Source organism: Lepisosteus platostomus, chromosome 15 (genome assembly GCF_059453375.1).
Source record: "Lepisosteus platostomus isolate fLepPlt1 chromosome 15, fLepPlt1.hap1, whole genome shotgun sequence".
Taxonomy (NCBI): Eukaryota; Metazoa; Chordata; class Actinopteri; order Semionotiformes; family Lepisosteidae; genus Lepisosteus; species Lepisosteus platostomus.
The window spans coordinates 13,790,574-13,802,626 of NC_142625.1; the positions used below are offsets into that span (position 1 = coordinate 13,790,574).

The following is a 12,053-nucleotide window of genomic DNA, read 5'->3' on the forward strand; positions in this document are numbered from 1 at the left end:
TCAGTGAGTCCCATTTCCACGGTAAAACTGCGCTGGAGCACTCAATGGGACTGATTCTTTACCTGCCACCAAAGGGCCGCAGTCACTGTCGGTCAATAGAGGACTGTTGCAGAGAGCCGCTGTTAGATTTACAGTTTCTTTAGCTCATTCTTCCTCTTAACAGAACAGTGTTTTTTCTTAGTTCTAGGAAAGATTACGCACGTTAAAGCTGTGCCTGTTTCTCTGTGTCTGGGGATTCCCCCCTGTTACTCTTCAGGCGTGGCAGCAGGTGAAACTGGTAACGTCTGATCGGCTTGTGGATTTTGTCTGGTGTCTTTTACCCACAAGAGGGGGGGCCACCATAGATCGAGGTGCTCTCTCATGCCCCGAAAGGCGATCCCGAAATGTTAGCCTTTGTGTAAACATGTCATTGCTGTGTCTCGAGCCTCAGGAATTTTAACAATCGCACATAATCCACAAAGCCGTTTCTCCTGCGAGTCAACAGGGCCTTTGTTATCTCCAACAGAAGAATTTCAGTATGTTCCAGTTAAGTCCAGACTGTGACGTGAATAGTTTAAAGTATATGTGAGTGCACAAAGCTTTTTACTGCAGGTCAAAGCGAAAGCAGTTATTGCACTCTACTAGAAACACAAGGGGTTTTCTGTTGTCCCTCATAGAGAAACTGTGACAGGCCACCTCCGCTGTTTTTTTTGCTATTCTTGTTGAAATGCCTGTTCCCTCTTAAACAGATGACAGGTTTAAAGGGTATGAAATGAAGTATGTGAAAAATATGAAAACAGAGCAGTAGGTTCTCACCTTGTGGAGAGAATTTCTCCCTTCGTGTCTGCCTGGGTTTTCTCTGTAATCTAATCCCATGTGTAATAACGCTAGACTTTGCCCTTTGGGCCACAGGCCTTATTCACAGGAGGCAGTTGTGTGCTGAGCTGCAGAGACCCAGCATCCACAAGTGAGCTGCCTCCACAGGAATTCTGTACTTCCAACTGTCAGAGGGCTGTTGGGGCACATGTTGGCCAGAAGGGGGCAGTAGTACATGTCTGACGTGACCTGCATCTTAAGTGCACTCAATATCTGCGATTTGTGATGACAGACTGCTACAGCTGATATGGTTTGCATAGTTCAAAGGGAAAGTTTTACAAATGAGTGTTGAAACCATTTACAAACACCCAGACATCAACACTCATCAGTGGGGAGGTGTAGTGTCCCCTTCACTATACTGACGCATTAGAACCCACACAGACTGCAGGGGGAGCGCCCCCTGCTGGCCCCACTAACACTTCTTCCAGTAGCACCCTTAGTTTTTCCCAGGAGGTCTCCCCTCCAGGAACTGACCAGGCTCACACTGCTGAGCTTCAATGGGGCTGCCAGGTGTGAGCTGCAGGGTGCCGTGGCTGCTGGATTGTTTTGTGTGCGGGTTGCTGGGCGGCCAGACGGCCGACAGTTCCCGGCCTGGGGCGAGGTGTTGGCGGTGCCGGGGGTCCTCCTGCTCACAGCTGCGTCTGCTCCTTTGCAGTGCTGGGGAAGATCCGCAGTGCGGTGGGCAGCGCCCAGCTCCTCATGTCCCAGAAGTTCCAGCAGTTCCAGGGGCTCTGCGAGCAGAACCTGGTGAGTAACCCCCGTTCCTGTGCTGTCCGGTGACGAGCCTTTCTCTTTAAATGTGCTTTAACAACGGTGTTTCCCCAAGGGCCGTCAGAGTGGAGTGGCTCTCTGCAGGGCCCAGTGCAGCAGGCACAGGGCCCTGATGTTATAATAATAATAATAATAATAATTGCTTACACTTATATAGCGCTTTTCTGGACACTCCACTCAAAGCGCTTTACAGGTAATGGGGATCCCCTCCACCACCACCAATGTGCAGCCCCACCTGGATGATGCGACGGCAGCCATAGTGCACCAGAACGCTCCCCACACATCAGCTATCAGTGGGGAGGAGAGCAGAGTAATGAAGCCAATTCATAGATGGGGATTATTAGGAGGCCATGATTGGTAAGGGCCAATGGGAAATTTGGTCAGGACACCGGGATTATACCCCTACTCTTTTCGAGAAGCGCCCTGGGATTTTTAATGACCACAGAGAGTCAGGACCTCGGTTTTACGTCTCATCCGAAGGACGGCGCCTGTTTACAGTATAGTGTCCCCATCACTATACTGGGGCATTAGGACCCACACAGACTGCAGGGTGAGCGCCCCCTGCTGGCCCCACTAACACCTCTTCCAGCAGCAACCTTAGTTTTTCCCAGGAGGTCTCCCATCCAGGTAGTGACCAGGCTCACACCTGCTGAGCTTCAGTGGGGCTGCCAGTTGTGAGTTGCAGGGTGATATGGCTGCTGATCACTGTTATCACTGTACCCCTCTGACACGGGCTCGCTTTCTTGTTCCAGCTCCCCGTCCTTCCTCTCTCTTCCCACTCTCACTCTTCCTCCTCCAGCCTTCCCTGCCCAACCTAGACAGGACAGGAATCTCTGGCCTGTTGTCTGTGGATTTCGACCTCTGCTCTTTGTAGTTCTCCCTTCCAGTCCTGCGTGTGACCGCTTAATTTTTTAGTGCAGCTGCAGCAGTGGAAGGAGTAGCTTTCAGCTCACAAGGCTAAAATGACTGTCTCCTGTCAGCTGCTCTTGGAGTTCCACGTTTGTAGTGTTTATTTTGTGCCACACAACATCCTCTTAAGCCTGCCATTGGCCGTTTTTTTTTTTTTTTTCCCTTTCTCGGTTAAACTCCAACTCTGCGAATTCCAAAGTGAAAGCTGCTCCTCGCGATCTGTCCACCGCTGGCACCCCTGCCTCAGTCTCTTGAACACGGATCACAAGCGAGGCTGATGGCTAATCCCACCGCCTGTTCCACGCGCGTTTCAGTCCTGCAGCTCGCAGCCCACCTGGATGAAAAGAGTCACGGACTAGGCAATTCATTTTCACCAGGCCTTTCGGCCGAACAGAGGTGTATGAACTGGATAAACTCGCCACAATAAAATCCTTCTGGTTAATCATTATAAAACATCTTGCGCTCAAAGTGCATTTCTTGTTTTATTAAATTGGAATATAGTGAAAACGTAGCGAATCCCAGTTCCAGTTTAAAGAGCTGTATACCATTGTAAAACACAGACCACTAGATGTGTTTGGACTGCAGTAGCCCTGGGGCGTTGACTTAGTCACTGGGATGAGCAGAGTTCCCATCCAGACTGTGTTCCCATCCAGACTAGACATCAAACAGCTGTCTGCTTATTTTTCAGTCCCTCCAGTGTGGGTGCAGATGAGAAAATTGATTGCGGAGGGGGTAAATACCAGGGATGTACATTCAGCACACTAACAGACATTCAGACAAGGTTTTTCGGCAAAACCTTGATCAGTCTTTGAGCGATGCCAGTTCTCCAGCCTTCTCCATTCTCCAGAGATCTAGAAAGGCCTCTTCCCATACTGGTGACTCCTGCAGATTTCTGACTCCTGGCATTTCGGTTTCAGCACAAAGGAGCAGTCCCACTTGTGAAGCTGTTAACAATGGAATTAACATAATAACTGTGTCTTTCGTTCTTGGATGGGTTTCAAGCCAGCAGGAGATGACAAATGATTATAGGAGCTTGCTCTCCGAGTGTACAGCTGGATCTGAGCTGGCCAGGAGAGGAGACACCAGCAGAATAATTACACTTGAAAGAAAGAGACGAGTAATTAGGGGAGCGATATTTCCCTGTACAATACTGGTACTTGTCAGATCTTGGATGCTGCACAAGACAAGAAGCTCTTTTGTGTCTGGTTCTTGCACGTTGTCTTCTGTCTATAACACTGTCTCAGTTCGAAGCTGGTTCTCGGGTTCTTATTTTTATTTGTTTTCGAATGTATTGCTTTGAGTTAAGAGACCTTTTCATTTGTTTGACAACCCTGCTCCGAGCTGGACCGAGAGGAGCTGTGAGAGTACCATCTAGTGGACATGTATTTAATGATCCAACCTTGAAGGCATCTTAAAAGAGCAGAATGTGTATTTTGATGTTTGATTGTTAATTAGGTGTTTGGGTTTTTTTTTCTGCTTGTGTATCTGCCATAGCAGAGGAATTATCAAGCCTACAGGAGCAGTTTGTTTTATTTGTCCACCTCTCATTTGAAACTTTCCTAAGTCATCATCTCATTTAATACATCAGTCCTGAAAGAACATCTTTTAGCCTCCATTGCAATTTCCCTTTCCCTCTTATCTGTTATCCCTTTTACCTGTGCTTGTAATTCATTATACAGTTTTAACTGGGTCTGATGATTTGTAATCCATTTCTAAAGTGTTTTTCCTTTAGGTATTGTAATATAACACTTTGAGCCATTGCTTTCCAGATTTTGATTTACTTTCGATCTTGAAATCCGTTCTGTGCCTCAAGCTGAATGTCTGTAACCTGTCAATTCAACACTCTCCCTTTTCACTTCTCATTCACTCCTTCAAAGTTAGATTTTTCCTGAATTTGTGAACTTTTGATTTGAGATTAACCACTGCAGCTTCAAAATGGTCTTCAGACCTCACCATATTGTGATCACCGTTCCCTAAAGGTCCTCTCACCCCTGTTGGCCTCAGTCTGTCTTGACAATTTGAAAAATCAGGGACCGGATTAATCTAAAGTGTTAGCATGAAGAAATGTTTCTTACTCTTCGAAGGGGAATAACCGAGGCAAATACGTCGCAAGCCCATCAGCTAGTTTTCTTTGAATCTTGTCCAGCTCTCGGTCATTGTTTGGCCTCTTCTGACTAGACCCCTGACCCCTGACCTCTGACACCTGACCTCTGACCTCTCTCGGCAGAATGTCAACGCGAACCCACGACCCACAGCCCAGGACCTGGCCGGGTTCTGGGACCTGCTCCAGCTCTCCATCGAGGACATCAGCATGAAGTTCGACGAGCTCTACCACCTGAAGACCAACGACTGGCAGCTGGCCGACGCCATGGACAGGAAGGTACTGCCGCCCCCCGAGGCACTTTGCCCAGGCCGGGGTAGGGAACCCGCCGTACTGCCACTGCCGGCCCGCAGAGAGGGGCACGCACACTGCCCACATGCATGGCCACGGTCACCCCAAAGAGGTTCTGCGCCCCATCTCCCCCTCCCACCCCCGCGCTGTCACTCTCGGGGCTCAGCAGAGCCTCTTTGAGCATGCATGTTCATTCCCAGAAGCCACCGTGTAGCTAGAGCTGTGCATGCCCGCTGGGGGACTCCCTTCCTTTCATGTGCTTTGCTTTCAAAGACTTGGCATGACACAGGGGGAGAGCTGGGATGGAGTGAATGCTGTGTCTCTCCGTCTGTAGGTTCTGCAAGGTTCGCCTTTCACGGTTACAGTGTTTTCAAGGCAAGCGGAAATCCCCTTGCATGATGGGATGTGTGAATATTGACTCACACCATTTCTCACCCCCATGGCCACTGAAGCATGCTGTTAAAAACATAGTACCCCAGAAAGGTGTTCCTTGATGCATCCATGTACAGTATAAGCCCATTTCACTGTTTAAAATACAGCTGTCACTCTGATGAGGGTGAAACAGCTGTCCATAACCTCTTTGACATCATATACACTGCTGTGTAAAAGTCTTTCTGCGCTGTTCTGCTATTTTCTCCTTTTGTCCTTTACGCAGGATCACAATTCTGTCCGGATCTTCTGCTTGAACTTTGGAGTTTTAAGCGAACTCCTAGATCTGTATTTTGTAGTATAAAAGGTTGCCTTTTAGCTTCATGGATGAGTAGACAAGAGAAACAAATATCGTTAATGACAAGCCTGTCGTATACCTGTGTGTTATGGATTACCTAGCGTGCTACTTCTGAATTTTGTTTTGAAAGATCTGGATCGATATGAACTAATGATTGCTAAATGGCAGGTTTGGTTTCATCTGAAGCCAAGCAGTATCAATAAAGCCTGCATAATCAGAAACCATTAGAGGACGATTTAAATCTTTTTTTGATGCTCCTACAATAGAATTCTGATTGTGTCTATGATGCCCAAGACGTTTGCACAGCAGTGTGCACAAAGCACAACTTGATATGGACATGTGCATCTGCCCCTGAATATGAAATTATATCGTTTTAAATTATGCTTATTTAACAGGTTTGTCTGTAATAGCCCTTCTAAGTTTCCTTACCTTACTCGGGGAAGGTATGCCAATACTGACGTCTCTGTGAATGAAGATTTAATAGCAATGATGACGGCAGTATCAAGGGTCACCCCCACAGACTGAAAAGACCCAAGTCATTTAAAATGTAAAATATGTCCCTGCTTCAAATGTAGTTTTTTTTTTAAACTGCCACATTTGCAATTAATCCCTTCTAAAAAGCCCACCCCGATCATCACCATGTTTGACGGTACCCAGCAGCACGCAGTCGGCGGAAATTGGAGATGCGGCTGTTTCCCAGCAGCGGGATTCCTGTTGCTCTTCCTGTCCCGTATCGGACAGCGGAGCTGGGCTAGTGAACGAGCTGTGTTGCTCTCCCGTCCGATTTAGGGATCTAAAACCAGGGTGGGTCAGGAAACGGGAAGGTTGTATTCAGGTGGTAGTGCTATCGTTTTGTTGGAGCAAAGGCTCCGATGTGGTAGAATAATGGGGGTCTGATGTGTTGCCCTTCGACCCTAGTCCTCCCAGTGTGCACAGATTCTGGGTACTCGAGATCTCCAATAACTGGAACCCCACTAACCCTGAACTACTGGCTGGAATAGCGGCCAGGCTCTCTGTGTGGGTGTAGGTACCGCTCTCCTCTTTCTGAAATGACTATTAGAAGACTAATCCGGGCCGGAGAACCAGAGTTGGGGTCCATGTAGTTTGACAGCTTGGCGTTACAGCCTCTCATATTTTCTCTCTCCCTCTTTCCCTCTCTCCCCACGCGCCCACGTGCCCGCAGGAGGAGAAGAAACAGCCGCCCCCGGTGCCAAAGAAGCCCTCCAAGCCCAAGGCCGCGTCTGGCCGGGACAAAGGCGACCCCTCCTCGGACAAGCAGCGGCAGGAGGCCCGCAAGAGGCTGATGGCCGCCAAGCGGGCCGCCTCTGTGCGGCAGAACTCGGCCACCGAGAGCGCTGACAGCATCGAGATCTATGTGCCCGAGGCCCAGACGCGTCTCTGAGGCGGCCGCGCGGGCGTCGCCCGGGGAACACGGGGGGGGTAGGCGGGTCCCGGTGGCAGCAGAGACAGCGACCGGAACAACGGGGAGAACAAAACGCAGAAACACTCCGTTTCCACGGCTGCCATGGGAAACCTCAACAGACTTTGAGAGGAGGAGGAGGATTATTATTATTACGATTAATATTATCTCCTAAACTATATCAAACTGTCTTAATGTTATAATACCTTGGATAAGAGATCTTCTACCACTTGGACTGATGCATCAGTGCACCCCGACATCCGCCCTTCTTTCACACATCACTCCGGCACCCCAAACTCCCCCCCCGACTGTGGACACATGACACTCCAGTCCCCCGACTTGACACACGCGCCCCGACGTCGCGCACGAACGTGCACACGCGTCACTCTGGCCCCAAACTTCACTCGCACACGCCCTCCACCCCTGACAGGCCTCGCACCCCGCGCGCTGCTCCGCGTCGCTCCTCGTCTTCCTCGTCTTCCTCCTCCTTTGTTTTCTGCTGTGTGGCCGCCTGCCGGAGGCCGGGATCAGGTTGTTCCTTAACCCTTGGGTGGGGGAGTCGGTAACTCTGGGGGAGGGGGGGCAGAGCTCGGATGAAAGACCAGCGACGACGCAAGAGGGACGGACCCGAGGGCGGCTGGGGCCTCCTCGTCTCCGCCCCGCGGTTTCCCTTTCCATCTCCCGCCCCTCGTGCGTCATCCTCTGGCCTCTCTGTCCTCCCCCGGATTTTTGGCCCATCTTGACGTCGTTTCCTTTTCCTCTCCTCCTGAGCAAGCTGCCTCTTCCCTCGTCCAGCCTGGGCCTGTGGTTCCAGGGAAATGGGTTTGGATTTTGATTCCCGCGCAGTCACATACACACACACACACACACACACACACACCGCCCCCCCCCCCCCCCCCTCCCCAGCAGCTGTGTCCGAAAAGCCTGGCCCCAGAGCGTGCCACAAGGTCCTCGTCCTGTGTCGCATCTGGTCTTCTCACAGTTGTAACGTCTCCCACCGCTGACGAGCTCTCTCTCTCTCTCCAGCTTATCAAAACACGTTTTGGGTTTTGAGCTCCTCTTTTTATATCTCCCGCAGGCCGTATAAGCTCATCTCGTCTCTCCTGCCCCGATACTCCCAGTCTAGAAATCGCGTCCGCTCAGGCCTGCTCCAGGGTGGGGCGGGCAGTGATGGCGTTAATCCCGAACAGCATGAGCGAGCAGTACACAGAGACTTGAATAAGTGCTTTAACAAACGTCGGAATCTTTTTCTGTTGTTTTTTTTTCTCCCCCACTGCGTGAGCTGTTCGCGATGGCTGTTAATCGTCAGTATTGTCTTAGCTCATTGGCAGCTTTGTGCTCAGCTCCCAGTGGTAGGGAAAGGGCTTTGCTTCAGAGAGGTTTCCCTCCCTCGCTCTGAGGACGAGTGTGAAGCACGACCTCCGAAACGCAGGTTCTTGAGACTCGGCCTGTCCCCAGGCTGCTCTTGTGACGGCACCATCGTGTTTTAATAAGCTGGAGAAGGCAGACGGGACAGGCTTAAACAGTGGCCTATCGGTGGACAGCTGTCCAAATCCCAGTTTGTTGTGAACAATAGTCTGTGTGCCTGTTTTCATGTAACTGCCAAGGACAGTGGTATCAGTTTGGTCTGGTGGGGGGGGGGAATCCGTCCTGTTTTCATTGATTTTTTTTTTTCGGGACGTCGGCAAATCTGAAACGCCATGGCTGTTCATTAGATTGTAAAATACGAGGACACAGTCTGTGGGCGTTCTCCATGTCTGGCTGACCCATCTTGTGCTCTGATCGTCCTCCATCCTATACAGCGGTCAAGAGGCCTCAGGATTCGGCTATCTGGTCCAGCTGTTCTTTCCTGGAGTGCGAGAAATTTCTTGCAGAGAATTGCACAGATCTTTACAGTCCCCTCCCAAGTCTGAGTAAGTTCATAGGCATCAGGTGGAAATTACGATTTCATCCTCTCACAATCGGACTGGCTTAAAAATTACTCTGCTTATCTTTGAAAGGCTTATCTATTTTGACATTAGATTTTTTTTTTCTGACCGCTATTTTATGTTGCTGTAATTCTTTAGGCTGCTGTGTAACCCTGTTGCAAGAAGATCATATTATTACATCACTGATGCAAGGTGTCCTAAACGATGTAAAAGCATTCCCTCTGTATTACAATATTTGTTATAGAATACGTTTTTCTTCACATGTTTAAAATGAAACTTAAGTCCTGAGCTGCAAGCACAGCCACCCGGATCTTCAGCTACAAATGCAAAAAAAAAAAACGGCACTCATCCTTGAGCCAGCCTTGGATAATCCTTACAAACCGTGTTCTGCGTTTGTACGCTCGTGTCCGTGCTCATGGGCATGCCCTGTTGGTTTTGAATTGAAATGACCACTAGCTTGAATGGTGTTTCCTGTGGAGTGAGGGCTCCGCCTGCTGGCTGGCTTTCAGAACCGCACGTCCCTCCCTGCTCTGTGCCGAAACGCTCCCTGTCTGTTGAATGCGGGTCTGGGCTCGCAGCGCGTCAGCAGGGGATGAACACGACTGGTGGACGGAGGAGGGTGTCCTGTAGTTACACTCTCTCGCCATCTTTCAATGGGTGGACAATCCGCAGTCACATTTGCACTCCAAATCCAAACTACCTACACATTTACCTTTTCCATTGTCTGCAGAAATCATTAAAAATCCATTATTTTACACACCATTGTCATGACTTGTAGTATCATTCTTCTTCCTGTTGAGGGGTTTTGTTTTGGCTTTTTTTTTAAAAAAAAAGGTTTTGTGGTTTCTGTTCAGGTTGCCCATTTTGACATTGCAGTAACTTTGTTAGTGAGAAAAGTGAATTGCTTAGCTGATACCGTTATTCAAAATAGAATGTAGGGGATAGAAATGAGAAAATTGGGTTTCTCAGAATTGGGTCGTTTAATAATTAAAGGATCTTCAATCACTTCCCATTTCTTTATTTTAGGCCTGAGCAGTCAGAGCCTGAGAGAAGGGATTACAGACGAGTGGTGTTCGCTGCTCGGATCTTTCTGGAAGGGCTGTTCCCGAGCCTCCCCCGCCCGGTCAGGCTGGGCTCACGGGGCGTCCTGCTGAGTCCTGGACCTGTCAGGGGCTGCCAGCAGGGGGCGCCTCACTTATACCCCTCTCCTCTTGTAATGGAAGTTTGCCCACATCTGTGTACAGACTATCCAGAGCCGGACGTGCTCTGGGGGTCCGTCCAGCTTGAGGACAGTCAGGCCTCTTGAGAATTTCTGCAGTTCTTTGAACACTTTTTTTTTTTTTAACTGGTGACTTAAATTTCATAGCTATCTGAACTTTTACATGTTATAACTGCTAGAAATGGAACGTCGGTGTAGAATCAGAGTCCAGGCAGAGCTGCCCAGGAACAGGTAGCGGTTAAAGGACAGAAACCCAAGCTCAGCTGCAGAGCTGCCTTTTGGTGAAGAGGCTTCATAGCCGAAATGTTTCATCCTCATCTGTTTTACCTTTCAGTGCAGAATATACCTCAGCTCGTTCCTCTGCAGTCCACCACTCTTGCCTGTTATTCGGCAGGGGGCGTGCAATTATCTGTCCCCTGCTGTGAAGGGCTCTCTTCCACACTCACCTGCGAGCAGCGAGCCCTGGCCTGCTGCGTTTTGTACCAGAGAGAGCAATGGACACAGTTCACGTGCCCCCCCCCCACCAAAAGTAAACCACCCCTCACCGCGAGAGTGAAATCTCAGCACGTACTGTAGAAGCAGAGTTCAGTCGCAGCAGAGGGAGTAACTCAGTCACAGGGAGCAGCTGTTGAAGCTCAGCACGTCTGAGATGTTGGAGAATGCCGTACTGCAACATGCCTGCCCGTGCGTCGCTAGCACCCTGTTCTTGTTAACTACAGCACCCTGGGGCCCCCAAGCCATGCCCTTAAGAGGGGGCTTGTCTGCACGTGGCATCGCCGCCCTCCTGGGCAGAGAGTGCACAAGCCATGCCCGCGCGCTGGACCGAAACGGAGAGAGCAAAGGAGATTGTTAGCAAGGGATCCCCTAAACTAACAGAACACGGCTCTGCGGCTCTTTGTAATCTCCACTGGACAGCACCAAGCATTGTGGGTATCTGCCTTGCTAGATCAGACCCAGGCCCACGATCTTCCTTGGCTTTCTCAGCATTTGCGTTGTGCTGTTTCCAGTTCAAAATGTGCTCTGCAGTAATCGCCTGAAATAACAGCTCTGTTTTACATTCAGTTGTCCGCTAGGTCCACGTGTTGTGTTTTAGCTGTAAACGGAAAAACACTCCAGACTACATTAGAATAGTTTTCAGCTTTGGGGAAAATGGCCTTTTGGGCTGCACGCTCTGGTGGAAGCAAAGTGGATACTCCCTTGATAACCAGCCTGCAAACTCCCCTCACGTAAGGCTGGAATTGAAAAGACTGTCTGCAGCACAGTGTTTAAACGAAGTGTGTGCTGCCTGTTAACCTGGAGAGAGGCAAAGCGCTTGGGGCTAATAGAAGTGGAACTAGTGAGCTTGTACAGTGTGCAAGAGAAGCTCCCACTTCTTCTGCCTGCAGTTCACTGACCGCTTATCAAGATAGTGGGCGCCAGAAGACCAGGCTGATTATATGTCAGAACCACGTCACTGCCTGTGCAGGGTAAATTGCAACCTTTTTGATTATAATGTTTAAAACGTTTCTTTTTTTTTCTTTATTATTTAATCTCCTTTTTTTTGTCGTTGTGTTCAAAGTTAAGGCTTCCTGCTATCTTGCTGAAGCAAGCCCTTTGCCTCTTTTCCCTGTTAAAAGATAAAACCGGTACAGTCGCTCCAGTCGGCTCTCTTCTGTTGTTAATGCGGAAGCTGTTCGCGTCCTCCGGACACTTGGATCGAATGTGTACCCATCCAGGTGGCCAGTGGGATCAAATCCTAGGACTGTCCAGTGAACAGCAGGACATGACGGCGTGGTGCTGTGAGTCCTAACTATTGGTGCATCGATTATTGGTTTTTAGAATTCTTTGCTCTC

The 12,053-nt window shown here is 49.5% G+C and overlaps 1 protein-coding gene across 4 annotated transcripts in view; it reads left to right on the forward strand.

Annotated features, from left to right (window-relative positions):
* LOC148648018 (disks large-associated protein 4-like) overlaps positions 1 to 9,764 on the forward strand; it is a 252,800-nt gene extending 243,036 nt beyond the window's left edge. For 3 of the 4 annotated variants that reach the window (XM_088608348.1, XM_088608352.1, XM_088608351.1), the window contains 3 exons: positions 1,511 to 1,602; positions 4,763 to 4,915; positions 6,838 to 9,764. In XM_088608348.1, the coding sequence (XP_088464474.1) occupies positions 1,511 to 1,602; positions 4,763 to 4,915; positions 6,838 to 7,056 (464 nt within the window). In that variant the 3' untranslated portion in view covers positions 7,057 to 9,764. Of the gene's footprint in view, positions 1 to 1,510; positions 1,603 to 4,762; positions 4,953 to 6,837 lie in introns of all 4 variants that reach the window. The other variant, XM_088608349.1, reaches the window with a different exon arrangement.
* Positions 9,765 to 12,053: the final 2,289 nt, after the last annotated feature.